The following is a 26,299-nucleotide window of genomic DNA, read 5'->3' on the forward strand; positions in this document are numbered from 1 at the left end:
TTCAGAGTAACAGCCGTGTTAGTCTGTATTCGCAAAAAGAAAAGGAGGACTTGTGGCACCTTAGAGACTAACCAATTTATCTGAGCATAAGCTTTCGTGAGCTACAGCTCACTTCATCGGATGCAGCGAGCTGTAGCTCACGAAAACTTGCTCTTCTTGGGCAGTTTGATCAGAGTCTGCTATACTGGCTACCTGGCCAGAGCCAGTGCAGCACACAGAGAGAACACACACAGAACCAACAACTGACAACATCACTTGTGTGTCTGGCCGAGTGCATACAATCAGAACAAGCATCTCAGTTTTTCAGATGCTAAAATGTGATCTTTGTAGGCCAGGATTAGCCAGCATCCACTTGTACAGTATTATTAATCCCACGCATTCAAAAATCATGAGTCAGACTCCCAAAAAATCAAGATTGGTTTAAAAACAAGACTTTAAAATAATAAATTTTGGATTCTTTTTATTTGCCTTCTGGTGTTTGAGCCTCTAAGATCTACAGTTTTCAAACTGGAAACTTTTTTTTTTTTTTAAAAGTGAGAGATAAGATTCTCACCTAACCACCTGACTCCAGGAGCTGAAAGTTTAAGTAATACACTAAATATCATAACAGGTTGCAATACCACTTGTATCCTCATTTTCTGGTGAGTCTTTATAGAAAATGTAATGAACAAACCCTACACAAAAACTAACTTTACTTGCACAGTCACAGCAAATTATTTACATTCTCTTCATCTATTTATAGAAAAATGCCATTATCTTACAACAATTAAATCAAAAAATGAAGACATATGTACAATTTTCATCTTGTCCATCAACATTCTTATTATTGTAATATTTACATAGAAATACTTCCAAGAAAAAAGGAATATATGATCTGTTGAGTATTTTCTCTCTGCATTATATTAAAAAAATTAAGAAAATCTTAAGTGTATCACTTCAGTTTTCATAGAAACATTAAAAAAAATGTTGTATAAAAGATTGAAACAGAGTAACCCGAGCTCCAAAACTACTAACAGTTTATGCAGGACATATTACAGCTGTTTTAAAAACAAAATAGCTGCTAAAACTACAATTCAGGCTTCTACGATTCCTCTGCAGCAACAGAAGATGTCACAATCATCTAAAACAGTGCAGCTCCCTGATTTCTTTTAGTTGTTATTGGGTTATCAACTGTTGCTGGAGAAATACCCAAATTTCAGGTCTCAGCAGATAAATAGCTTTCTAAACTGAATTCATGGAAGCCCTAGGGCCTGTGTTTGCTAGAGGTCTGACTAGATGACCACAATGGCATCGTCTGGTTTTAACAACTATGAATAGATCATTTGGATATTGAAGAACTGGCAACGTACCACACTGGGCATACACTAAGCATAAACGCAGAGTTTGACACTAGAATAAGCCGTCTTATTAATATAGTTTTCTGAACTAAACTTAAACCCTTCCTTATTCTGGAACAGTTTTCAGTTGTAGACAAGCCCTTAGGAAACAACCTAAAAGTTTTTACTCATAAAAGTTAATACTTTTGATTAAAAAGAAAAATATAAAATGCACAGGCCAATAAAAACACACGATGTACCTAAGAGACCACACTATGGCTCCTCTATGTATTTGGACATTTTATAAACTGATACTATTTAACCAGAGGCCCAGAAATGCTCCATAACTCTTCAAAAATTTATTACTCTAATACTTCTACAGTGCCCAATGTGGGCTATGTAATAAAGATTCTTAAGTCCACTTTTCTGAAGAAAATTCTTCAGATCAATAGAGTGTTTATAAACTTCAGTTATTTGACCATTTTTACAGTATCAAAATCAGTTGGGTCATATAAATGATTAAACTGAAATGGATTTGTCTTAGTCAGTCAGAGCAAAGGGGAGTGCAAGGAGAAAGGGGGCAACTGTGTAGTTACTGACTGACCAGTGTAACAGCTTAAATTAGCCATATAGCAATCAATTCTCCGCAGTCTGGCTAACAGTACACTGGTTCCATTAATATTCCAATGTTTCAATTAGGTGGAAAACATTTGACAGAATCTACAAAATCTTAGTCATTAGATTTCAAGTTGATTTATCCCCAGTTGTTATCTCTGAAAACTAGTGGTACCCTCTACTTACCTAAACAGTTTGTTGCATTTTTTTAAATACTGAACACAGCAAATTAAAAAAATTCTACTTACACAGACTTAAAATAAATGGACCTTTTTTTTTTTTTTTTAAAAGGCAGATTTTTTTAAAAATGAAGATCCTAATTTGACGTTAGAATGCTGAAAACCTAAATTCACTCAGACAGGCTTACCCAGGACTTCTAGCAAATTTGTAATGAATGAAGTATTAAGAAAAAAAATATTGTTTTTCAGTGTTTCCACAAGTCCAATACAAAGTGACCTTTAGCTTCCCCAAACAATCTGAAGATAAGGTTAAAAGTCTCTAGTAACAAAGATACCGCAAAAAATAATCTACATTTACTTCTCTCTTCAATACAAAACAGGAGAAGCAGGCTTGCGTGTCTTCATTCTTCCCATTATTTCATGGTCATGTACATTCAGTTTCTGATTTAACCCCAGTTTAATCAGAATCCATTTTTCATTTTGGGGATGTGCAAAGAGTGAGCATTTTGGAGGATAATCAGTCATTGTCATCAACATCATCTTCACAGTTGTCAAAGATGTCGGTAAACTGGAAAACCTTTTTCTCGCAGCTGGAAGAAGACCTGTCCCAACTCTGAGGACCCTTGTGCCTTTTTTCTAATCTTTCCTCAAGCAATGGAAGTGTCTCAGCATAAAGGTAATCAATTATTTCTTTAAAAAAGAACAACACTCAGTTTAGTTTTAATTTCATCTTGGTCTTTTCATTAGCAAACTGTTCTCTCATAAAGGTTTGCAAAACTAAACATATTGTGACTTTTTTTTGCTTATTATATTAACAATTGCATTTATGTGCTAAGAGTATATGGTGCACTTTTTGCAGACGATCTCAAGGCACCATATTAACATTAATGTTTGCAGTGTACCCCCGTAAGCATAAGATCTGTTTTACTGATATCAGAACTTTGACAAAGAGAAGTGAATTGACTACGCTTAGGGAGCAAGTCAGCAAGCTGGAAATAGAACCCAGAAATCCTGAGACTCTTAGTCTTCTGCTCTAACCATGAGTTTGTTCTGCATAGTCTTAATCACAGACTCAAAACGGAAGTTTTTCTTAATATCAGAAAGGTATTATGTGATGGATGCTGTTGAGTGGCAGATTAGGGGACTAGGGGCTCAGACTCCTGAGTCCTCTTACTTGCTGTCAATGATTCACTGTGTGAATTTGAGTAAATCCCTTAACCACATGTAAAATGGGGATAATAATACAATCTTACAAAGTGTTTGGTAAGGCTTAATTCATTGTAAATGCTTTAAGAACCTTGGTTTAAAGGTGTGATGGATGTGTACAACACTATAAAAATGTTGCAACAATCTCCACTTAAATGTCTGAGGGTTTAAAAAGGAATAATTTAATATAATCTTTTAATGGGAAACCTCAATGCCCTACACCCTTCACAGTTTGGTATTCCACCACTGTCATTTGTTTGTACCCATCAGGGCTCAAATTGGTTACCAACGCCTTTTTCATTCTGCCTCCTTGTTTTCCAGCATGTAGGCTTTTTATTTTTAAATTAATTTTCTAGCTGTTATGGTTGCTGAGATTGCATTGAAAATGTGAACGGAGTTTATAATTGATACACTGACATCTGACTGCATTTGCGGTACACGAAACAATTGCTCGGATAGGTGTGACCTGCCTTATTCATCTCATACAGTGGGTATTAATTCAATATTGTTAACAGTTTCATGGCTCCTCAAAGCATCCTGGAAAACCATATATGAAGACCTGCACAATGTATAATGACCCCTCATTTTGGCACCATGAGCAAGTTGACTTGGAAAAAGCACCACTTCATCTCACCTCAAATCAAGAAAGAGCCAAGCCGAGGGAAACTAGCAGAGCTCTACAAAGCATATAAATCACATTGCCACCCTTATGGAGCCACGTTCAAGAAGCCCAGTGGGGGACACACGTCTAATACAGGGCAAGTCAGGTCCAAGTTTCCCCAGCAGAGCCCATGGGCATACTTGGTCTCACTGAGAGGAAGCCAAGCATAGAGACCATGCATGACCATATTTTGAATATCTACTAGGAGCAGCATATCCAATGGGTAGAGCTTGCACTGGTAATCCCATCAGTACACAATTATACTTTCCAAGGAAAGTAGTACTAAAAGTTCCAAGTCTAGGGTGGTTGGACAATGCAGACTGACACTGTGCAATGCATCAGTGATTGGATGCTATTGTGTAACTATACATCAAAAATATTAAACAATCATAGAATGTGTATGATCTTAGTCAAATTCTATAGAGAAAAACCTGACAGAATGACACACAATGCAACCATAAATATACTAACCGGGAAAAGTCTTCGTTTGCCAAGAAGGGACACTGGTAGCTTTTAACTTGTAAAATTTGGCTTGAACATAGGCTTCAGGGACATCTCTGAGAAGAGAAAGGTTCATAAATAGTGATACAACATACTACTGGGAAGTTTCACTATTATAATGGCGTCCATTCATGGGAATGGCACTTTTTGCTCCAATTAACTAACCTCTCACAGTGTTAGCTAAAATCTTTTTGATCTTTAGACACTGAATACAGATCCCAAATGAATAAAAAATATTGGCCAAGACACTCTTGTCCCTTTAGCATTAGTACATCAAGGCTAACACTGGAATACATGAGGCTGTATGGGTCCAAATCTGTGGATTCCTTTGTAGCACAAGCCAGATAAGATGTATAATAAATGCTACTTGTTTGTGGCCAAAAAACAAACAAATGTTTTTACCCAATTATCTCACAGAGCTCTTCCCAGTTCACTTCATTAGCGTCTTCCACCTTCATTTCATACAATCTGAGAATCAAAATACAGAAGGAACTTATAGGGAGATCTGAGACGGCAGTTAACTAAACCCTGAGTCCATGTTCCTCCTCCCCATTACAAGACACAGCACATTTTGGGCTGGTAAAATCTGTGTGCAAGTGTGCTTGTGTGTTAAGTGCATAAACTGTTAATGCAACATTAAGGTTGCCAAATTAAAACAAAGCTACATGAAAACATCTTCTACTCCTTGTCCTCACAACAGCATTTTCAAATACTGTTTCATGTGCACTGGCAAGACTTACACTGTCTATATCCATCTATTGTCTAGTCTATTGTATTATAGATTTTAGGCTCCATGGGGTAGGGACCACCTTTTTGTTCTGTGTTTGTACAGTGCCTAGCACAATGGAGTCTATGACTAAGGCTCTTAGGTAGTACGATAATACAAATAATAAATTACAATAATAAATAATAATAATAAGTTAAGGTGCTAAAGTAGAAGCATTTAGTTAATTAAAGTCCTTTTTTTGAATTGCTTATATCTTTCTGAAAGTTTTATCTATTTGCGCTGAAATTTTCCAGATTGAGTGTGCTCTGATTACAAGAGTAGAAACATTTTTCTCCAAGTGCCAGCCATGAAGATTCAGCCTACACTCTTTCCATCTCATGCTTCATTACCAGTAGATAAAGGTGCTGCAAGTCAAATTAGGTCTTCAATAATACTTAACATGCATGCAACTGCCAGTCTTCAGATCATGCTCTCATTCACCTGTGGCAAAACCACTGAAGGCAATAGGATTACACAGTGGTTACTGATTGGAATTTAAGTAATTTTCTCGATGATGCACAAGATGGAAAAGAACATAACTACTTGCTCAATATCAGCTGTGTTGGCTCTGTAGGACTAACAAGAATAAAAAGAAATGGACAACAAATATGAATCTGAACGTACACAAGGAGCAGCTCTGTTGAGTACAAAAGTATTGTTTTTACAAAGTCAAGCCACAGTCTAAGTCCCCAGGATAATTATTAGTGTTCTTTATAACTGTTTTTCTGTTACAAAATGCCTGTATAAACATTACAGAAACCTAAGTGTGGAATATAACACTATGGAGGTTACTGTCCTTTGAGTTTAATAATCCAGAAACCTCCCACTCTTCATTTTTCCCTTACATGTACTCCAGATTTTTATTTTACTCGCAGGTTCTTATCAACCAGGACACTTTCATAACATAACCCATGATCCCTAGACAAAAACCATAGAACATTGCACAAATATGATCCATACCTTTTAATAAGATCGATTTTGACCTGTAAACCTTTAGTCCCACCATATACTTTCTGCCCATTGGACATTTTCTTTGTTACAATTGAAATCCTAGGGAAAACAAAGATAAGAAAAGGGCATTTTCCCACCATGTCGGGGAGGCGGGGGGGAGGAAGAGGGGGGAAATCATCAAGGTTGCGGTTTAAAAAAAGATCTATTTTTGTTCCCCATTAAATTAGAGAGTTATGTGTTTTGTTAATTGTCTTATATGGCTCTATAGCTTTGCTTTTCCCTTTAAGACCCTTTCTGCCCTACCTTCCAATGGTTACACCTCTCTTATGAGCTTGCTAACATGTTTTGTAAGTGAAAATGTTCAGATCCAAGAGGCTCAGTCTAATGCACCATTCAAATCTAGGGGGCTTGACTCTCTTGTCACTTACATCAGTGTAATTCATAGAATCATAGAATATTAGGGTTGGAAGGGACCTCAGGAGGTCATCTAGTCCAACCTCCTGCTCAAAGCAGGACCAAACCCCAATTTTTGCCCCAGATCCCTAAATGGCCCCCTCAAGGATTGAACTCACAACCCTGGGTTTAGCAGGCCAGTGCACAAACCACTGAGCTATCCCTCCCCCCAAATTCCACTACAGCGGAATTACTCCAGATTTGCACTAGTGTAAGGACAAACTTTGGTTCTAGATCTCCTATTTCTTAAAACTTTTACTTTCCCGTCATTTCACTAACAATTTCTTTTCATTACTATGATGAAAACCACCAACTGTGCCTATGAAGTTGCCTCCTTTCTTTAAAAAAAAAAAAAAATCATAATATGTAACACCACACTGTCACAGACAACAATAGAATAGGCCCAGACCATGCAAAGACTTAAGCGTGTGTGTAATTTTACACATGAAAGTAGCCCCACTTCCAGTTATGCACATTCTTATGTCTTTGCAGAATTGGGGCTATAGACTGTGCACAGGTAAACAAGTTTTGGAACTGAAAAAGAAGAAAGTCTTTTTAAACCAACTGATGTGACGTATCTATTATGACCAGTTGTTTAATCATGCAAACATATGCCACAGTACATCTAGCTTGGGGAAAGGGAACAAGAAGGTAAGAGAGGTAACTCCAGAAGTGTGTATTAGTAGCCAGACGCAAAATAAACCTTACCATTTCTGTTTACACTGTCTCCAATATCTGGTTCCCACTTTAGCCTCTATCTCAGTCCAAGATATGTTCTTGTACAGTTTTTCACGTTCAACTGAGAGAGTTCCATCTGAATTCTCTGCCTGTAGCAAGGATGTTATGTCTTCCAAATCAGCCCTCTTCTGAATGGTCTCCTTCACTGCTTGAACTAGTTTCTGTGTCTCCTCCTTACTCCAAGGACCAGAATTAACCTCTATATTATTAAATAAAGTTATTGATTTATATAGCACCTCTCACAAGTGAGTAAAATAAAGAGAAAAAGAAGTGTCTGATCCTGCATCACAAGTGAACAAAGGACAATACCAGGAGCCAGGAACTCCAGACCTCCATTCCCGCACCCATCACTAACTCCTTCAGTAGATTTTGGCTAAGTTACCTAACTTCTTTGACTGAAGTTTTCAAAAAGGATGCCAAAAATTAGAAGCCTAAATCCATATCCAGGCATACAAATAAGTGGCCTGATTTTCAAAAGTGCCAAGCACCTCAGCAATGCCCACTGACTTGAGTAGATGTTGCTGGGTACTTGCCATTTTTGAAAAGTTGAGCCTCTTATTTGCATGCCTAAATATGGACTTAGGCTCCTAACTTTAGGCATCCATTTTTGATAACTGGACTCTGTACCAATTTCCCTGTCTGACAAATGCAGATCATACTTGCCTACTTCACCCAGGAGTGTTGTGATACCTATTGTTTATATAACACATTATATTTTCAAAGTGCAGTGCAAAGAACTAATTAGGAAAACAAGAAAAAATTGTTATAAGCTAATGCCATCTGTTGCTTGTAGTAAGAGCTGGAAAAATAGAAATGGACCTCCTAAAGAACAGTGATTTTTTTTCTCAATATTTGCTGATGAATTATAGCTTACCTTAAATTACAATGCAGTTTCAAACAATGGCAACTTTTCAAACATTCTGTATCAGAATATGGCAACTAGAGTGTGTGGGAACTAGAAGGGAGGGGAGGGGGAAGAGATATTAGATTAATGCACTGTTTGGGCTTCAATCTCCAATTTAATTTCTCCAGAAAACAACAAGTTTTCTTGACTTTTCATAAGTACTAAATTGAAAACATAACAGGAATACTTGTACAGTAGCTAGTGTATATGTATTACTTATTTGTGCTAACTGGAAATATGTTCCTATTTTTGCAATGGAGGAGCATGGGGAAGTGACACATACTAATGCATCTACTTTTTAACACCAGCCACTGTGTTAAAAAAGCCTCCCAGTGAATATTTTTACTGCCATCCCATGAAGCAAGGAACATCTTTCCTCTCTGCAGATTAGAGTTATCAAAAAAAGTCTTTTCATTTTTGAGAAACAGCAAAACAAAAAAGTATACTTAACCATTTATTTGGTTAAAGGGACTGCAGCCAACTGAATCTGTCTTAAATATAATGTGAATTTGCAAAGGGTATATTTCCCTGTACATGGAAATTACAGATATTCTCATAGCTAAGGAATGCCATTATATACATTATTATGTAATAAGTCAATTGATTGTATTTAGTTAGGCCTGTATACAGTTGATTAAATAAGTAGTTCCTGGATCATTCCATGCCAGGTGCTGCTCTGTTTTACATGTAGTGTAGCAACCTGCAACTCCTGAGTAAGCAGTTGAGCAGTAAGTGGAATCTGATAACCCAAGAGATTGCTAGTTTAGTCACACTATTTCCTGTGATTTCTCTCTCACACATCAGATCCTGAAGCACTACATGAAACCCTTGGCAGAGGACAGTTCAACAGCAAGAGAAATTTGGCTCACTAAATTGTATTCCTTTGTATTTGTTGGCTTGTGAAAACTGTGGCCTTGTGAGTAAACATTTATGCTGAGATAGTCAAAGGAGCCTAAAATGGTAGGTGATCTGAGTGCCATTGAAATCTAGTGAGAGTCAGGCACCCAGGGCCAGATTTTCAAAGGTGTCTAGACACCCAATGATGCAGCTAGGCAAATCGTGAAAATCCTACTTAGGTATCTATCTGCATTTTTAGACATCTATATACCTTTGAAAATCTGGCCCTAACTGCCTTAGACTTAAACTAGAAAACCAAAGGAGCCTATCTAAATCAAAAGCATGTGTCAATCTAGATTTTGAACATAAACATAAGAACATAAGAATGGCCATACTGGGTCAGACCAAAGGTCCATCCAGCCCAGTATTCTGTCTACCAACAGTGGACAATGCCAGGTGCCCCAGAGGGAGTGAACATAACAGGTAATGATCTAGTGCTCTCTCCTGCCATCCATCTCCACCCTCTGACAAACAGAGGCTAGGGACACCATTCCTTACCCAACCTGGCTAATAGCCATTAATGGACTTACCCCCACGAATTTATCCAGTTCTCTTTTAAATCCTGTTATAGTCCTAGCCTTCACAACCTCCTCAGGCAAGGAGTTCCACAGGTTGACTGTGCGCTGAGTGAAGAACTTCCTTTTATTTGTTTTAAACCTGCTGCCCATTAATTTCATTTGGTGGCTCCTAGTTCTTATATTATGGGAACAAGTAAATAACTTTTCCGTATTCACTTTCTCCACACCACTCATGATTTTATAGACCTCTATCATATCCCCCCTTAGTCTCCTCTTTTCCAAGCTGAAAAGTCCTAGCCTCTTTAATCTCTTCTCATGTGGGACCCATTCCAAACCCCTAATCATTTTAGTTGCCCTTTTCTGAACCTTTTCTAATGCCAGTGGTGTCACTTATTAAATAAACGTCCAAAACAAAGCTGAAAATTGAAGGAAAAATAGTGCATCACTTCATCTCTGTGCCTCTTATAAGATGTGCTTGTTCTTATCAATTTCATATAAAGATATAGTTAATCATGTAGGCAGGACTTGATGAAATTCATCCTAGCATACTTAAGAAACTAGCTAATGCAATCTATGTGAGGTCCCAGAGAACTGAAGAAAGGCAAACGTAGTACCTATCTTTAAAAAGAGAAAAAAAGAGGACCAGGGAATTATAAACTGATTAGCTTACCTGATTTCCAGATACCTGGAAAGATACTGGAACAAATTATTAAACAAGCAATTTGTAAGCATCTAGAGGGCAATAGGGTTAAAAGGAATGGCCAACATGGATTTGTCAAAAAACAAATAATGCCAAACCAACCTAATTTCCTTCTTTGACAAGGTTACTAACGAAGTGAATGTGGGGAAGGGGTAGACGTGACATATCTTTGTTTTAGTAAGGTTTTTGGTACAGTCCTACATGACATTCTCATAACCAAACTAGGAAAACGTGGTCTATATGAAATTAATATAAGGTGGGTGGCAAAACTGGTTGAAAGACCAAAGTCAAAGAGTAGTCATCAATGGTTTGCTGTCAGACTGGAAAGGCATAGCTAGTAGGGTCCGACAGGGGTTAGTCTGTTCTGGTACTACTAGCCAATATTTTAATTAATGACTTAGATAATGGTGTGAAGAGTATACTTATAAAATTTGCAGAGGACATCAACCTGGGAGGGTTTGCAAGCACTTTGGAGGACAGGATTAGAATTCAAGATGACCTTTACAAAACTGGAGAATTGGTCTGATATCAACAAGATAAAATTCAGTAAAGACAAGTGTAAAGTACTACACTTAGAAAGGAAAAATCAAATGCACAACTACAAAATGAGGAATGGCTGGCTATGGATCTAAAATTGAATACGAGTCAACGATGTGATGCAGTTGTGAAAAAGACTAATTATCATTCTGGGGTGTATTAACAGGAGTGTCATACGTAAGACAAGGGAAGTAACTGTCCGCTCTACTCAGCACTGGTGAGGCTTCAGATGGAGTACTGTGTCCAGTTCTGGGCACCACACTTCAGGAAAGATGTGGACAAATGGAGAGAGTATAGAAGAGAACAACAAAAATGTTAAAAGGTTTAGAAAAGATGACCAGTGAGGAAAGGTTTAAAAAAACCAAACAAAAAAAAATGGACATTTTTTGTCTCGAGAAAAGACTGAGCCGGGACCTGATGACATTTCAAGATACCCTCTGGCCCTACATTTCTAAAATTCTGTGCACCGAAAACAGTGATTTGGAAAAGCAAGAACCCATGCAACCTCCTGAACCTCCAGAAAGAAATCATCCTCCTGAACTGTTTAATTCCTAACATCCAAAAACTATTCTAAAAATACTTGCTAGAGTAGTAAATTAAAATGTGAACTGTTATTTTTAAATGATTCATATTATGTCTTACGGGACTTAATCTGAGAATACTTCATTGCAACTGAGTGGGTACTGCGGGACATCATCTCAGAAATTTTCTTCCAGTTGTTGCCATGTATAGCATGATACTTCTTTAATTTTTCTTTTTCGTCCTCAGAATACCTAAGATAGCAAAAAGTAAGTACAGGTTTCAGAGTAGCAGCTGTGTTAGTCTGTATTCGCAAAAAGAAAAGGAGTACTTGTAGCACCTTAGAGACTAACAAATTTATTTGACCATAAGCTTTCGTGAGCTACAGCTCACTTCATCGGATGCATTCAGTGGAAAATTCAGTGAGGAGATTTATATACATAGAGAACATGAAACAATGGGTATTACCATACACACAGTAAGGAGAGTGATCACTTAAGGTAAGCTATTACCAGCAGGAGGCTGGGAGGGGGACGGGGACGGGACCTATTGTAGTGATAATCAAGGTGGGCCATTTCCAGCAGTTGACAAGAACATCTGAGGAACAGTGGGGGGTGGAAGGGGGGAATAAACATGGGGAAATAGTTTTACTTTGTGTAATGACCCATCCACTCCCAGTCTCTATTCAAGCCTAAGTTAATTGTATCCAGTTTGCAAATTAATTCCAATTCAGCAGTCTCTCGCTGAAGTCTCTTTTTGAAGTTTTTTTGTTGAAGAATTGCAACTTTTAGGTCTGTAATCGAGTGACCAAAGAGATTGAAGTGTTCTCCAACTGAATGTTGTAATTTTGAATGTTATAATTCTTGACATCTGATTTATGTAATTGCAAATCCAAAAAACCCTAGATTGCTATAGATGAACATCAACTTTAAAAAGTCTGAAAAGATACCTGCTCCTGTTATAAGTAGTCCTTTGAAACAGACTTTTTCCTCTCTCTAATCTTACACTTACAGGAATATTAGTTTTACTTTGGCTTTACTCACTGTCAAATGCACATTTTCCCTGTACAGTCAGTCTCCCCGTCTACATGAATGATGCAACAGGTAGAGAAAAATATTTTAGAGTAGAAAAATGTGATTGTAAACCCGTAGACTTGGCAGAGGAACTCTGACAGAGGCAGTACTTGGAGAGATTACACTTTATTCATGCAGTCATTATGAGACATGGAATTTTCAGACTATAGGACTCAACAATTTATGTTTTAAAAGGAAAAAAAAACCGATCAGCAATGAATTATACATGCCACATTTTGTTTTCAAATGAACCCAAATTGACGGCAACCATAAGAGCTTTTTCTTATGCAGTGTCAAACTCATCAAAAGATGTGCGTTGTTTAAGATGGCCCCTCCCTCCTTGTTCACACAAACAGAGTAGCAATCACAACAGAAACTCTGGAGTCGAAACTCACAGACGAGCATTCTCGGAGAGACCCTCAATTCTGAAATGCACTTCTTCCCATTCTGCCAAAACCCAGATTTTTTAACCTTCCAGACATGCTGTAAGGTCCAACTTTTTGCTCAGATATTTGTGTAGGGGTTAGATTGAGGACAGGACAGGGTGTTTCATTACATGGGAGTTGCAATGTAATAGTAATGGAATTGGAATCAATTAGGACTGGTCAGCAGAACAGTGTAAATTCATTATTTTGTTTTAATAACTGGAAAGTTCTCTCACATCAGGGGAGGGGAGTGGTCCTCTTAGTATATAGGTTTTTAAAACTGAAATAAATTAATGTGTGAACATCTGAGACAATTTGTGAATTCAGATGCTGCCTGAATTATTTTCTTACCTCCCTTTATAGTTGTTTGGGTCAAACATCTTCCTTGCCCGAAAATATACCTGTTTCCAGGGCCGTGGAATCCCTTCAGCTACAAGACAGACAAATAATACAGTTTAAAAATATATTTGACACAGAGGAAAGGCTACTGAGGAAAGTAACATAACATAGTAATGAGAAAAAGATCAGTGATTTTATATAATCAGTGTAAAAACACATTCTATGGTGCTGAAGAAAATGGGGGGGAAAAAAGGGGTTGGGACCAATTTGAATTGACAAAACTATTCAAAAGATTCAAACAGTTAGTACACTACAAAATAAATGTAGTACGAAAAGTCATTTTGAAAGCGCATTAAATAGATAAAAGACACAGATGAACAAGTATGCTATTTGAAGCATCTGCTTTTTGAAGAGAAAAAATGGTTTGATCCTGTTTTCTAGCACACGTGAAAACGGGGCTTAGCAAGTAATTTGGGAAATCATCTAAAAATTCAATAGTTAATTTTCCAAGATAGGAACAAAGCAAACAGAATTTTACACACAAACATTTTGACTAACTGCCTCTTTTAGTAATCTAATTTCCTTTGGTTTAGGTCAACACTGTGCATGGAATTTGCCAGCTTATCATTTACACTGAGAAAAATGGTTAAGATTTGCAAAGCAGCCTAAGGGATTTAGACTCATCGCAACCATTAATAAGCCTCCTAGATTGCTCTGAAAATTTCAGCCAGTTGGTTTACTTATTGCCCAGCCAGTAAGAAATGGCACAAATTGCACCTTTGGATCATAATGGTTTTAAAAATCAATTAATCTTGCTAGGGGACATGAAGTTGAATCCCAACCTCCAACGCCATCATAAATGAACAGAGTTATTCACAACAGCATAAAAGATATTTTACCAACTATATGTAATCTCAAAATTGTGTTTCTTTCATTTTAATAAGATTTACAATTGAACATTTTTAAACAGATCATTTTACAAGACATGCAAATGATGCCATCATATACTGGAGGGCAGGATCCATCTGCCTAAAGTGGAACTATACTTAATACTCACCAATCTTCATACCAAAAGCATATTTTGATTTTAATTTGGTGATGGCTTCTTGCTCTTCTGGGTACCGGTAGGTAAATAACAGTTTCTCTGCATTCTCTATTTCTGTAAGTGATAAAAAGTCTTCAACATTCTTCTGTATTTGAGTATTTTCCTTCTGAGAAAACCTGCCAAACTTGATAGGCATACCTGGAATATACAATAAGTTAGGTTTAGGAAAACAAAAACCTCAGACAACTCATTTGCATTACATCTTGAAAAGACAAGTTTACAGGAAATCTTGGCAAACAGATGATAAGATAGCAATTAACAGAGAAAGGGAGCAATGAGAGATGATTTAGATGTACCCTCGTGATTATAATTTGGGTGCCACGATAATGTGCACCAACAAAGACTGAAATAAGAGAAAAATGGAACTGGGAATAAGTACATAATAGAGCTGTGCACAGATAGAATGCAACAATCATTTTTAACAGAATATAACGCAGAACAAGGAAACAATATTCAGACAGTAAATGTTTTACATCCCAAAGCAGAGGCCTTCAATCTGTGGGGCGTGCCCCTCCTAGGGGGGCGCGGAGTAATGTTCGGGTCAGGGGGGAATGGAGCCTGGACCAGCCCACACAGGGGGAGGGGAGGAAGCACTGCCCAGCTCCGCTCATGACTGCTGCCTTGGCTGCCACACTGCTCCCGGGAATCCATGCTGGGGTCCTGGCTGCCAGCCCTGCGCCTAGGGTCCCAGCTGCAGCTGCCAGCCCGGAGTCCCCGCTGCCCGCCCTGGGTTCCGTGTCCAGTCATGGCTGCAGGCCTCAGTCACTGGCTGAACGTCTGCTTCTGCCCCCACCCCCAGCTGTGGCCCCTGCCCTGGCCTCCTTACTTCTGTCCACATCCCCCCTCTCGGAGCCGCAGCCCTGCTCCTAGCTCTGGGGTGGGGGGCTGAAGGGGTGCAGGACAAAAAGTTTGGGGACCACTGTCCTAAAGAAATACTCTAGCTGGAGCTAAGTCAGACTTTTTGTCTTTCTATTTAATAATTTTAACCTGCTGCTATTCCACTGGAATTGGAAGCTGTGATAGAGTCTCCTGCATTTCAATTTCCAGAAGCCAGATATTTTGGACATGAAAGGCACTATATAAAATCTCCTGTTTATTCTCCTCTATCCTATTACTTTCAGTCCCCCAATCCATACAGTATCCTCCTGGGGGTTCACCTTGTTCTTTAAACTTTTTAAACCTGATCAGGTCTCTCCCAGCCATCTTTAGGACTGATGTTTCTGACATTGTCCACACTTGAGGAATAAACTCCTCCAGTTTCCTTTTGAGAGTCTCCAAATCCATTGCTGAATACATGGAACTTTCAAGGAACTCTTCATTATTCAACATCATAGAGTTTTCAGATTCTGTAAATCCAACATCCTGGTCTTCCTCATTTTCAGATGCCACAGACTCTGGTAACCTGGTAAAGAGAAGAATTATATAGCTCAGTGCTGTAGATGATTATCAACCTCCCTATGATTCTTCAGGCAAAGGGTAAGGGACTACATTCCTTGCCTCATCCCAAACTGTTTCTAACCTTACACTATAGCTGTAATTCCATTAAGGAATTCTGATACCAAATCCTGATCAAATGGTTTGTCAAGGTCATCAAAATCCCCAACATGTAAATGTAGCTTATATCCATAGACGTTTTGATGGAGGCTACTACTAAGAGAGATGCTGTTGCCTTATAACATTTCCCTTTTTCTCTGTTACTAATACCTTTGATTATTCATAGTGAAATAATGTTTAGAACATACTTTACTTCACCAAATGCAGTAGCTCAGATAACTATGTGATTCATGCAATAGAAATGATGAGAGAGAAAATTCAAGCCTTACTTTCTCTTAGCTTCTGAGGTTGCTTGTTCAGAGTGTGACTGGGAAGGGAAATCAATCTTTCTAACTGGTACCACAGTTTCTTCAGAACAGCCATTATTACCCTCTGAAGTAACCTTAGAAATGTCAGCAGTCACATCCAGAGGATTTTCATCAATTACTGAAGAAATCTTTGTCATATCAGCCGTATCTTCTTTGGAGGATTTTCCACCTTCATGGGTTTTGTGGCATTTTTTAGGCATTATTGGGATGCTCATTTTAGTAGATGACCCTGACATCATAACCTCATCATTCCTTTCTTGAGAGGACGTAGAATTTTGTTCTGAATCTGACAAAAACGATGATGCGAAGGTTTCATCTCTGGTTTCTTGTGTATCACAGGGGCTGGTCTGTTTTCTCTTTTTTTTCTTTTTTTGGCTTCTGCAATCATTTCCAAATGCATACAAGCCAGGCAGTTCGTTTACCTCATCCAGCTCTTCTGACAAATTCTTTTTTCTTTTTTTCTTCTTAGCAGATGCATTTACATAAATATAATCAACACTCTCCAAAGTTGTGTCCACCTCTTGGTTCACATGGATACAGAGTACATTATTTTGCTCCTGCTCACTATCACTGTGTTTCCGTTTCTTTTTTTTTTTTGTTTTCTTTTTGGAAGCATCTGTTACAGTTTCATTATTAATTTCACGCTTCCTACTGATACAAGAATTATCTAGCCAAGAGTCTTGTTTCTCTTGCTTGGTTTTCTTTTTTTTTGATTTCTTTTTATGAACATCAATGTCCTGGGAAGATTGATCTTCAAAGAGCAAAGGAGAATGAGGGCAAACTTCCACACTCTGCATACATTTCTTTTTGTTGCTTTCAAGGCTCTCGCTATGTTCTCTGTTTTTCTTCTTCATCTTTATAAAGTGCAGGATACGAAAATAATTTGTACTTGCTTCTTATGTCTGCTTCACTTTCCCTGAATAATAAAAAGAAAAGAAGTTTTACTCAAGTGTCATAATTTACACAAGAAAACTTCATGAAAGTCAACAACCTACAATTGGATATCTTGATAATCTCCGTATCAACACCGTTAAATAGAGTTACATGGAAGAAAAACAAGGATAGTTAAAATTACCACTGGCACTACTTCAGAGTCATCCAGTTTTCCTAAAGAACCAAAACATTTAAGCTGTTGTGCTTTCAAATGCAATTTTACTTTGAAAAGTGACTAGGTAAAAGTTGGTCCAATAAGTATCTAGAGATGAAAGCATACCTGCCATCCCCTGCATTCTCGACAGATTAACTAAACAGCTGTTCTGCAGACTCAGCTACAGTTTTCCCTCTGAACCTGAGACACAGACTGTTCACTTACAGAATCTACATGGAGACATTCCTCTCTCAACAACCTTGTCTCCCCAACAAGCTGGCCCCAAACAGCCACTTGGTTATAGGATTGTTCAACTTTCTTACCAGCTTTCACTCCATCTGAGACCTTCTCAAAGCTATCCACACTGGATCTTTCAAAAGGAAAGTCAGTGGATCCATTCACAACAGTAAATTTCTGGCTGTTAGGAACTGAAACTTTATTGATTAAATCACTTTCACACCCTTCAATTGTAGTAAACTGCTTGCAAAGACAACCATGAGGATTCCTTTCCCTAGGAGCTTTTCTAAGCAGCAATTCACTCCTCACAGAAATTTTGCCTTTACCCTCTTCACCTAGGGCTTGCACTCACATTCACGATCACCTTTGGCTCATCAGGCGGATTCCTACACAATTCCCTTTCAGGCAAACCCATAGACTCCCTAGATAAAAGATTAGAAGCATTCTTCTTCCCTTTGCCACACACAAGTTCACGAATCTTTTCCTTCTTGCTATAAGTTTCCACACCATCAGTAAGTAACACAATTAAATGACCTCTCTGCTCTCCTTGTTCCCTGGCTAGGGTATCATCCTGATTAGACAGAGTTGCTACACCCTTTCCCAGCCACACATTAGCAACAGGCAAAATACAAGCACAAGAATTGTTTGGTCTCTGGAATTTTGCTACAACACTAACTGGATGCAACCTAGTTACAGTGCCATTCTCTCTAGCAGATACAAACTTAGGACCATTCCCTTCCTGGGCCTTAATTGAATTCAGAACCAACTCTGAGACAACTGCACTACTCTCTGCCATCACAGGCTGAAAGGCACCTTCTGTCTGCTCCACAGACAAAGAAGAGCTGGAGACACATTATCCTTTACCGGACACACAGCTTGGGATCTCATTTCCCTTGTCCCAGCACACAGGGCTGTTCACAGACAACTGCTTGGAGACCGGGTTAGCTCCCTCCATAGGCAAGTCAACTCTCCTGACAGACACAGGTACATTTCCTTCACTGTTACAATTCTCTACACAGGAAACACTTAAGGTATAAGTTTCAGAGTAGCAGCCGTGTTAGTCTGTATTCGCAAAAAGAAAAGGAGTACTTGTGGCACCTTAGAGACTAACCAATTTATTTCAGCATAAGCTTTCGTGAGCTACAGCTCACTTCATCGGATGCATTCAGTGGAAAATACAGTGGGGAGATTTATATACATAGAGAACATGAAACAATGGGTGCTACCATATACACTGTAACAACAGAGTGATCACTTAAGGTGAGCTATTGCCAACAGGAGAGCGGGGGGGAAAAAAACCTTCTTAGTTCTTGATTCGTAGCTTTCTTTCTTAAGCTTATCGCCTTTTCTGAACACAAACCTTCCAGGGCTTTTTTGCCAATGCGCTCATATGCTCTTCGCTCACCCATTGCAACTGCTCTTTAACCAACCAAACTCTCAATACCAAAATTCAAATTTGGATACCGTGGGGTTCTGACTTAAAGTTTAATTGACCTGGTTCTGTGGATCCAAGCATGACTACGCCACTATAACGATGCTGGTTCTGGTGGGACCCAACTAAGTGTGCCAATTTAGGACAAATTGCTTAAAGCAGGGCAGTTACAGCCCAAGGCTGGGGTTTCTATGCACACCAAGGCAAACCAAACCAGCTAAACAGAGAAGCCTTCAGTTTTACCCCACTGGCTAACCACAAGTCACACAAGCAATTCCCTTAGACACTCCAGTTTCCCAGTATCACCACCAGTGCCACTCGTTATGGGGACAGATAGTTATGAAAACCAATAAGCCAGTAAAAGAAAAAAGGTTCTCTCGATCCCAAAGGGCCAAGCCTCAAACCCAGGTCAATATACAAATCAGATCTTACCCACAAATCACGCTGTTGCCAATCCTTTAGAATCTAAAATCCAAAGGTTTATTCATAAAAGGAAAAAGATATAGATGAGAGCTAGAATTGGTTAAATGGAATCAATTACATACAGTCATGGCAAAGTTCTTGGTTCAGGCTTGTAGCAGTGATAGAATAAACTGCAGGTTCAAATCAAGTCTCTGGAGTACATCCACAGCTGGGATGGGTCTTTCAGTCGTTGGTTCAAGACTTCAGTGTAGCAAAGTTCCTCCAGAGGTAAGAAGCAGTACTGAAGACAAGATGAAGGAGCTGCAGCAGCTTTTTATATTCTCTTGCCATGTGGTCTTTCTTCCTTTGTTCCAAAGACAAGCTGTCCATCACATGGCATTGAAAAACCTCAAAGTTCTGTCCGTAGGCATGTTCCTGCGTACCTTGCTGAGTCCCAAGGCGTGTCTGCCTTCATCAAGCAGGCTAGGCAGAGCTGACACCACCTCGTCTGGGGTGTCACCAAGAAGCATAGCCCAAGTTTGAAATACAAACAGCATAGAGCCAATACTTATAACTTTAAATACAAAAATTACACATGCATACAGATCACATAGTCATAACCAGCAAACCATAACATTGTCAGACACCTTATTTGACCCCCTTTATACAAAATTTGGTGCCACTACAGGACCTTGGTTGCAACCATGTTCTATATGGTCCCAGTTCAAGTCAATAACATGACACAAGGTAGTTACCACCTTTGTAAAGGTTAAGGCTTGTCTGGACATACTCAAAAGGTTTGTTCCTAGTGTAGCTGGGGAAATGTTTTTGAGAGCATCAAGACTAGTATACAAAAGTGATAAAGCTTTTGAGTTAATTAGCCATCAGTTAACCCAAGGTAAAAATCTTCAGTAGGGACAAACCCTCTGAGGGCTTCCTCTATTCCTTCCCCTTTTTTCTTCGAGAGAGACAAGGTGGGTAAAATAATATCTTTTATTTGGACCAACTTCTGTTGGTGAGTGAGACAAGCTTTCGAGCCACACAGTACACCATTTATAGCTGCAGCTACGTTAACTAAATGAAGAAATCAAGCATGCTGCCATGAACCATTGACTCTCTGGCCTCTCTGCTGAGTCTGCCAACAAAGGAACTGATTAGTCAGTAATAGTTTTTATCATCTCATTACCTGATACATATCCCTAAATTAATTCACACCAACAGCCATTCCATGGCCAGACAGTAGTTGCAAGAGAATGGTAGGGCTGAATCACATGCCCACCGCAGGGAGGCAAGTTACTGGGTTGAAGCTAGTACTGCGATTCTTCCCAAAATACCATCCCCAGCCGCACTTACTCCCGCACAAAGAGCCTTGGTTCTGGTGTCCCAGTAACATTCTGCCCCAAACCATTATGCTTTCTGCCCATAATCCTCCGCAGCACCACTAGCCCCGCCTTCCTTCCTTACTGCCCCCAACCCTTCATCCATCCTTTCCTCCCTCCCCGCCCCCAACCTTCCCTCCCACCACTCGCCCCCTCACTGCCCCCAATCCTCCATCCATCCCTAATCCTCCATCCCTCCCCACTCGCCCCCTCACACCCCCAACCCTCCCACCACTCGCCTCCTCACTGCCCCCAATCCTCCATCCCTCCCCTCACTGCCCTATCCCTAATCCTCCATCCATCCATCCCCACTCACCCCCTCAGTACCCCAATCCTCCATCCACGCCTTCACACATCCCTAATCCTCCATCCATCCCCACTCGCCCCTTCACTCCCCCAACCCTCCCACCATTCGCCTCCTCACTGCCCCCAATCCTCCATCCCTCCCCTCACTGCCCCATCCCTAATCCTCCATCCATCCATCCCCACTCACCCCCTCACTGCCCCAATCCTCCATCCATCCATCCCCACTCACCCTCCCAGTACCCCAATCCTCCATCCACGCATTCCCACATCCCTAATCCTCCATCCATCCCCACTCGCCCCTTCACTCCCCCAACCCTCCCACCACTCGCCCCCTCACTACCCCCAATCCTCCATCCCTCCCCTCACTGCCCCATCCCTAATCCTCCATCCATTCATCCCCACTCACCCCCTCACTGCCCCAATCCTCCATCCATCCATCCCCACTCACCCTCCCAGTACCCCAATCCTCCATCCATCCATCCCCACTCACCCTCCCAGTACCCCAATCCTCCATCCACACCTTCACACATCCCTAATCCTCCACCCATCCCCACTCGCCCCTTCACTCCCCCAACCCTCCCACCACTCACCCCCTCACTACCCCCAATCCTCCATCCCTCCCCTCACTGCCCCATCCCTCATCCTCCCCACTCGCCCCCTCACTCCCCCAACCCTTCATCCCTCCCCCACTACCCCCACCCCAAAACCATTCCGCTTTCCGCCCCGCATCGCCGTCACTCCTCCAACCCACCATCTCCCCGCTACCCCTATTTCAGGCCGCTCCCCCCGCCCCGTACCGGTCCGGTCCGGTCCGGCTCGGCTTTCCGCAGGATACAGCAGCACCACCAACGCGCCCACCTGCCTCCCGGAAGCGCCCGTCGCCATCGGGCTTCCCCCGGGCCGAAAGTGTCTTAGCCGAGTTCCGCTGCCCCATGGACCGGAAGTGTCCCCCGCCGGACCTGAGGCGGAACGGAGCCGAGTTCTTCTGTCACGGGCTGGCGGCTGCGCTGCTTCCGCTCGGGAGGGGAGAACGCGGGGCCCCGCCGCGCCTGCTCCTTAGCGGGCTGGGCCTGGGCCTGGGCCTGGGCTCCACCCGGGCCCTTCCCGCGAACCCTCGGGGCTGTGGTGAGCTTGGGCCGATCCCCTCCCCCCCGGGCCGGGCCAGGCCCCCCCTTGTCTCGCGTGGGGCGCTGCTGAGCCCATCGGCTTCGTCCAAGGGGAAACCTGCAGAGCCCGACGCGTCCCACGGAGGCCTCAGTACACATGGGTCCCATCCCCCCCCCCCCCCGCCCCGGTTGTACATCACTGGTACCAGAGCCTAACAACCGGCCTGGCACCCTGCCTACAGCTTCCTGGAAACCTGCCTGGGGAGCTGCTTTTGTTGGTCCAGCTGGCAGGAAGGTCAAAAGTAAACACGTGGCCAAAAACTGTGTTTTAAAGATTTCCATTCTCGCTTTGCGTGAGCAACACAGGTGAGAAAATATTTTAAATCGACCATGTCATTAGCTGGTGGGAAGGCCTGCTCCTGCAGATCACTTCACCCGGACACAACAGTGCACCTGCCTGCAGTACAGAAGTTTCAAAGACTGTTTTGTTTTTTTTTTTTAAAAAAAGAACTTGCACAGTTGAGGTGCATGGTGCTCATTTGCTTTAAAAAGCTAAAAGCAGAAATATCCATTTGCCTGTCACATCTGGTCAAAAGCTCATCCAGCATGATGATCATCAGTGATCTGAAGTGGAACATCCAATTAGGATGTTTTGATGTAAAAATGCAGCTAACCTTGCCGAGTGGGCATTTTGCTTTTCTGCTTTGTCCTGCCGATCATGGCGACTAGTAAAAATGTATGTCCTGCTTCTTTTCGTGGTTGCTGTCGGGTCAGGTGAGTAAAAGATTTGCTTAGCGACATTTTAAGGATGCATTTCCTTCAGAAATTAAAAATTTGAATCTTTCAGTGAGGATTATAGCAGTCAGATTCTAGTAGGGGTATAACAACTTTAGGCTGTGATCCTGGAAAGACGTACACAATTTATTAGGCTCAAATAAATTTGTTAGTCTCTAAGGTGCCAAAAGTAATACTCGATCTTTTTACACAGATACTTAACTTTATGCACTGTGAGCAGTGCAAAGCTAAGGCTGGGCACAAGTCTTTTTAAGATTGGAGTCTGTGTTTTTTTGAGTAATCTATAGTTGAATGTATGCACAAAGTTTAATGGGGCTTCAGTAGTATTTGCCAGAAAGATGCATTGGAAGTATTACAAGGAATCTAGAATTTTCACTCTGCTTCTCAACTCAGTGATTAAGAAGCCTTAAAATCCATGCATTCTTTACAGTCCAGGACACAACTATATGGATTGGTATTTAACAAACTTTGGTGTGCAAGTACCTTCATGCATGAATACTACTCCAAAGCCAGGGAGAAATTTCACTAGTTCTTTAGCTTCTAAAAGTTAAGAAACACAGATGCTTGCTAAATATTGAACAGACTTCCTGAGAAGAACAAAATATCCCCACCCCATGTCAAGGACAAGAGCAAGATGGCTAAAATAGATAAGTTGAGAAAAACAGGAAACAGATGAATGGAAGAGATGACATGTATTACTGTGCGTGATCTGTGCATGATTGATATGAAGGAACCAATTAGGATGTTTTGATACAAAAATGCAGCATGCATATAGCATGAGAGATCAAATATGGACAAGGAAAATTAATGATTAGATATGGGCATCGTGCAAATGTACAGGTTATATAAGGGTATAAAATTATGTGAACTATTGAAAACAATCAGAGCAATGCAGGACACACACAACTGACCCAGTAAGGACGTGGTGATGAAAGAAACCGCCTACCTGCTCCCCAGGACTGGTAATTGATCATTATCCTTTCCCGTTTTACTTATGCACTTATATTTTATGCTTGAAGGTAGTAGTATATTGTCCTAAAATTCTCTTAATAAAGTTTTGAAATTGATTAAGCTTGCTAAATTGGTGTGGACCATGTTTTTCCACTCAACAATATTTAACCAGATATTAACAATAGATCGTAGTATGAGTCCAGTTCAAGGAGAGTGGTAATGTGAGCAGTTCCTCAATAGAATCATCCATGTGTGCTTCTTTTACTAGTTACAACTTCAACTCAGACATCAAATGGCTCTCCTCTTGTCCCTCCCTCTCTGACAGTCTGGCTGCAAGCTAACAGCAGACAGAATTCCAGCAAACCCTGATGAGTCTACTTTGACAGCTTCCCATTTGCCAGGGAAATATCTTTTACTGGACCAACTTCTGCTGGAGAGAGACAAGCTTGCTGAAAAGCTTGTCTCTCTCACCAACAGAAGTTGGTCCAATAAAAGATGTTACCTCACCGTCACCCACCTTGTCTTTCTGTTAGCACTTTGTATTGTCAGGTTGGGATATAGTCAGTTCCCCTGTCATTTGTTGAGGCATTCACGTGGAAAAGAAAGCACCGAAAAAAGAGGATTATAAAAATACCAGAGTTGGCTGGGGGTGGAGGGAATCAGCTATATTACAGGTTCCAGGTACTACCTGATACATTTCCCTCCGTAACTGACTAGGTTTCTGGGAGGTGGTGTCCCTTGTAAAGTTGAGCTAAGGCAGCCCTTTAATCTTTCCATGGTTTTGGGGGAAGCAAATTGTCAGTTTTCAGAATGGAGAGATAAATAGTGATGTCCCCCAGGGGTCTGTTCTGGGACCAGTCCTATTCAACATATTCGTAAATGATCTGGAAAAAGGGTAAACAGTGACATGGCAAAATTTGCGATGATACAAAATTACTAAAGATAGTTAAGACCCAGGCAGACTGTGAAGAGCTACAAAAGGATCTCACAAAATTGGGTGACTAGGCAACAAAATGGCAGATGAAATTTAATGTTGATAAATGCAAAGTAGTGCACATTGGAAAACATAATCCCAGCTGTACATATAAAATGATGGGGTCTAAATTAGCTGTTACCACTCAAGAAAATGATCTTGGAGTCGTTGTGGATAGTTCTCTGAAAACATCCACTCAATGTGCAGTGGCATTCAGAAAAATGAACAGAATGCTGGGAATAATTAAGAAAGGGATAGATAATAGGATAGAAAATATCGTGTTGCCTCTATATAAATCCATAGTACGCCCACATCTTGAATAGTGTGGGCAGATATGGTCACCGATTCTCAAAAAAGATCTATTGGAATTGGAAAAGGTTCAGAAAAGGGCAACAAAAATTATTAGGGGTATGGAACGGCTTCTGTATGAGGAGAGATTAATAAGACTGGGACTTTTCATCTTGGAAAAGAGACAACTAAGGGGAGATATGATTGAGGTCTATAAAATCATGACTGGTGTAGAGAAAGTAGATAAGGTCCTGTTGTTTACTACTTCTCACAACACAAGAACTAAGGGTCACCAAATGAAATTAATAGGCAACAGGTTTAAAACAAATAAAAGGAAGTATTTCTTCACACAACGCGCAGTCCTGTGGAGTTCCTTGCCAGAGGATGTTGTGAAGGCCAAGACCATAACAGGGTTCAAAAAAGAACTAAATAAGTTCATGGAGGCTAGATCCAGCAATCGCTATTAGCCAGGATGGGCGAGGATGGGGTCCCTAGCCTCTGTTTGCCAGAAGCTGGGAATGGGCGACAGGGATGGATCAGTAGATAATGACCTGTTCTGTTCATTCCCCCGGGGCACCTGGGACTGGCCACTGTCGGAAGACAGGACACTGGGCTAGATGGACCTTTGGTCTGACCCAGTCCGGACGTTCTTATGTAGGTTGGGCCCGGGTTTCCTCCTGCATCTGCTGCTGCTTTGGAACAGTAAAAGGCCTGTCAAAGGGCCAGTTCCCCAGCAGGGCAGCTGCAGGGGTTAAGGAGGGAGGCGGGGTTAGTGCCTGGGACCCCCCGCCCCTTAGTAATTTTCCCCACGCCCAAACTCTTCCTTACTATACAGAGCCTGTTAGCGTCCTTCGTTGTCCAGGCAACGGGCCGCTCCATCACTGCGCGGGGGGGGGGCGTCTCCTCACAGCGGTCCCTATTGGGCCCCCCAGAGCTGTAGCCCGGGTGGGGTGGGTCTCAGGGCCGGGGTCTCTGCCTCTCGTCTTTCCCTGCGCGCGCAGGGTGCCTCTGCCCCACGTGGGGGGTGTCTCCGCTTTCCCACTACCGAACCTCCCCCCCTCCCCCGCCGCGTGGTGCG

At 41.1% G+C, this 26,299-nt stretch overlaps 1 protein-coding gene across 5 annotated transcripts; it reads right to left on the reverse strand.

The window, feature by feature from the left end:
* Positions 1-443: 443 nt before the first annotated feature.
* Positions 444-24,565, reverse strand: TTF1 (transcription termination factor 1). 5 transcript variants are annotated; one of them, XM_043530291.1, is made up of 12 exons: positions 21,906-22,055; positions 19,567-20,558; positions 16,227-17,181; positions 15,561-15,805; positions 14,356-14,541; positions 13,311-13,389; positions 11,585-11,715; positions 7,357-7,585; positions 6,205-6,294; positions 4,881-4,946; positions 4,449-4,534; positions 444-2,800 (listed from the first exon to the last, which is right to left on the reverse strand). In XM_043530291.1, exons 3-12 carry the CDS (start codon positions 17,117-17,119, stop codon positions 2,628-2,630), a joined length of 2,178 nt encoding a protein of 725 aa, XP_043386226.1. In that variant the 5' UTR covers positions 17,120-17,181; positions 19,567-20,558; positions 21,906-22,055; the 3' UTR covers positions 444-2,627. The 5 variants fall into 5 exon arrangements, with proteins under 5 accessions (XP_043386226.1, XP_037735409.1, XP_043386228.1 ...); XM_037879481.2 differs by lacking the exon at positions 19,567-20,558 and having other exon boundaries at positions 21,967-24,565; XM_043530293.1 differs by lacking the exon at positions 19,567-20,558 and having other exon boundaries at positions 16,227-17,185; positions 21,920-22,068.
* Positions 24,566-26,299: the final 1,734 nt, after the last annotated feature.

This window comes from Chelonia mydas, chromosome 16, assembly GCF_015237465.2.
Source record: "Chelonia mydas isolate rCheMyd1 chromosome 16, rCheMyd1.pri.v2, whole genome shotgun sequence".
Taxonomy (NCBI): domain Eukaryota; kingdom Metazoa; phylum Chordata; order Testudines; family Cheloniidae; genus Chelonia; species Chelonia mydas.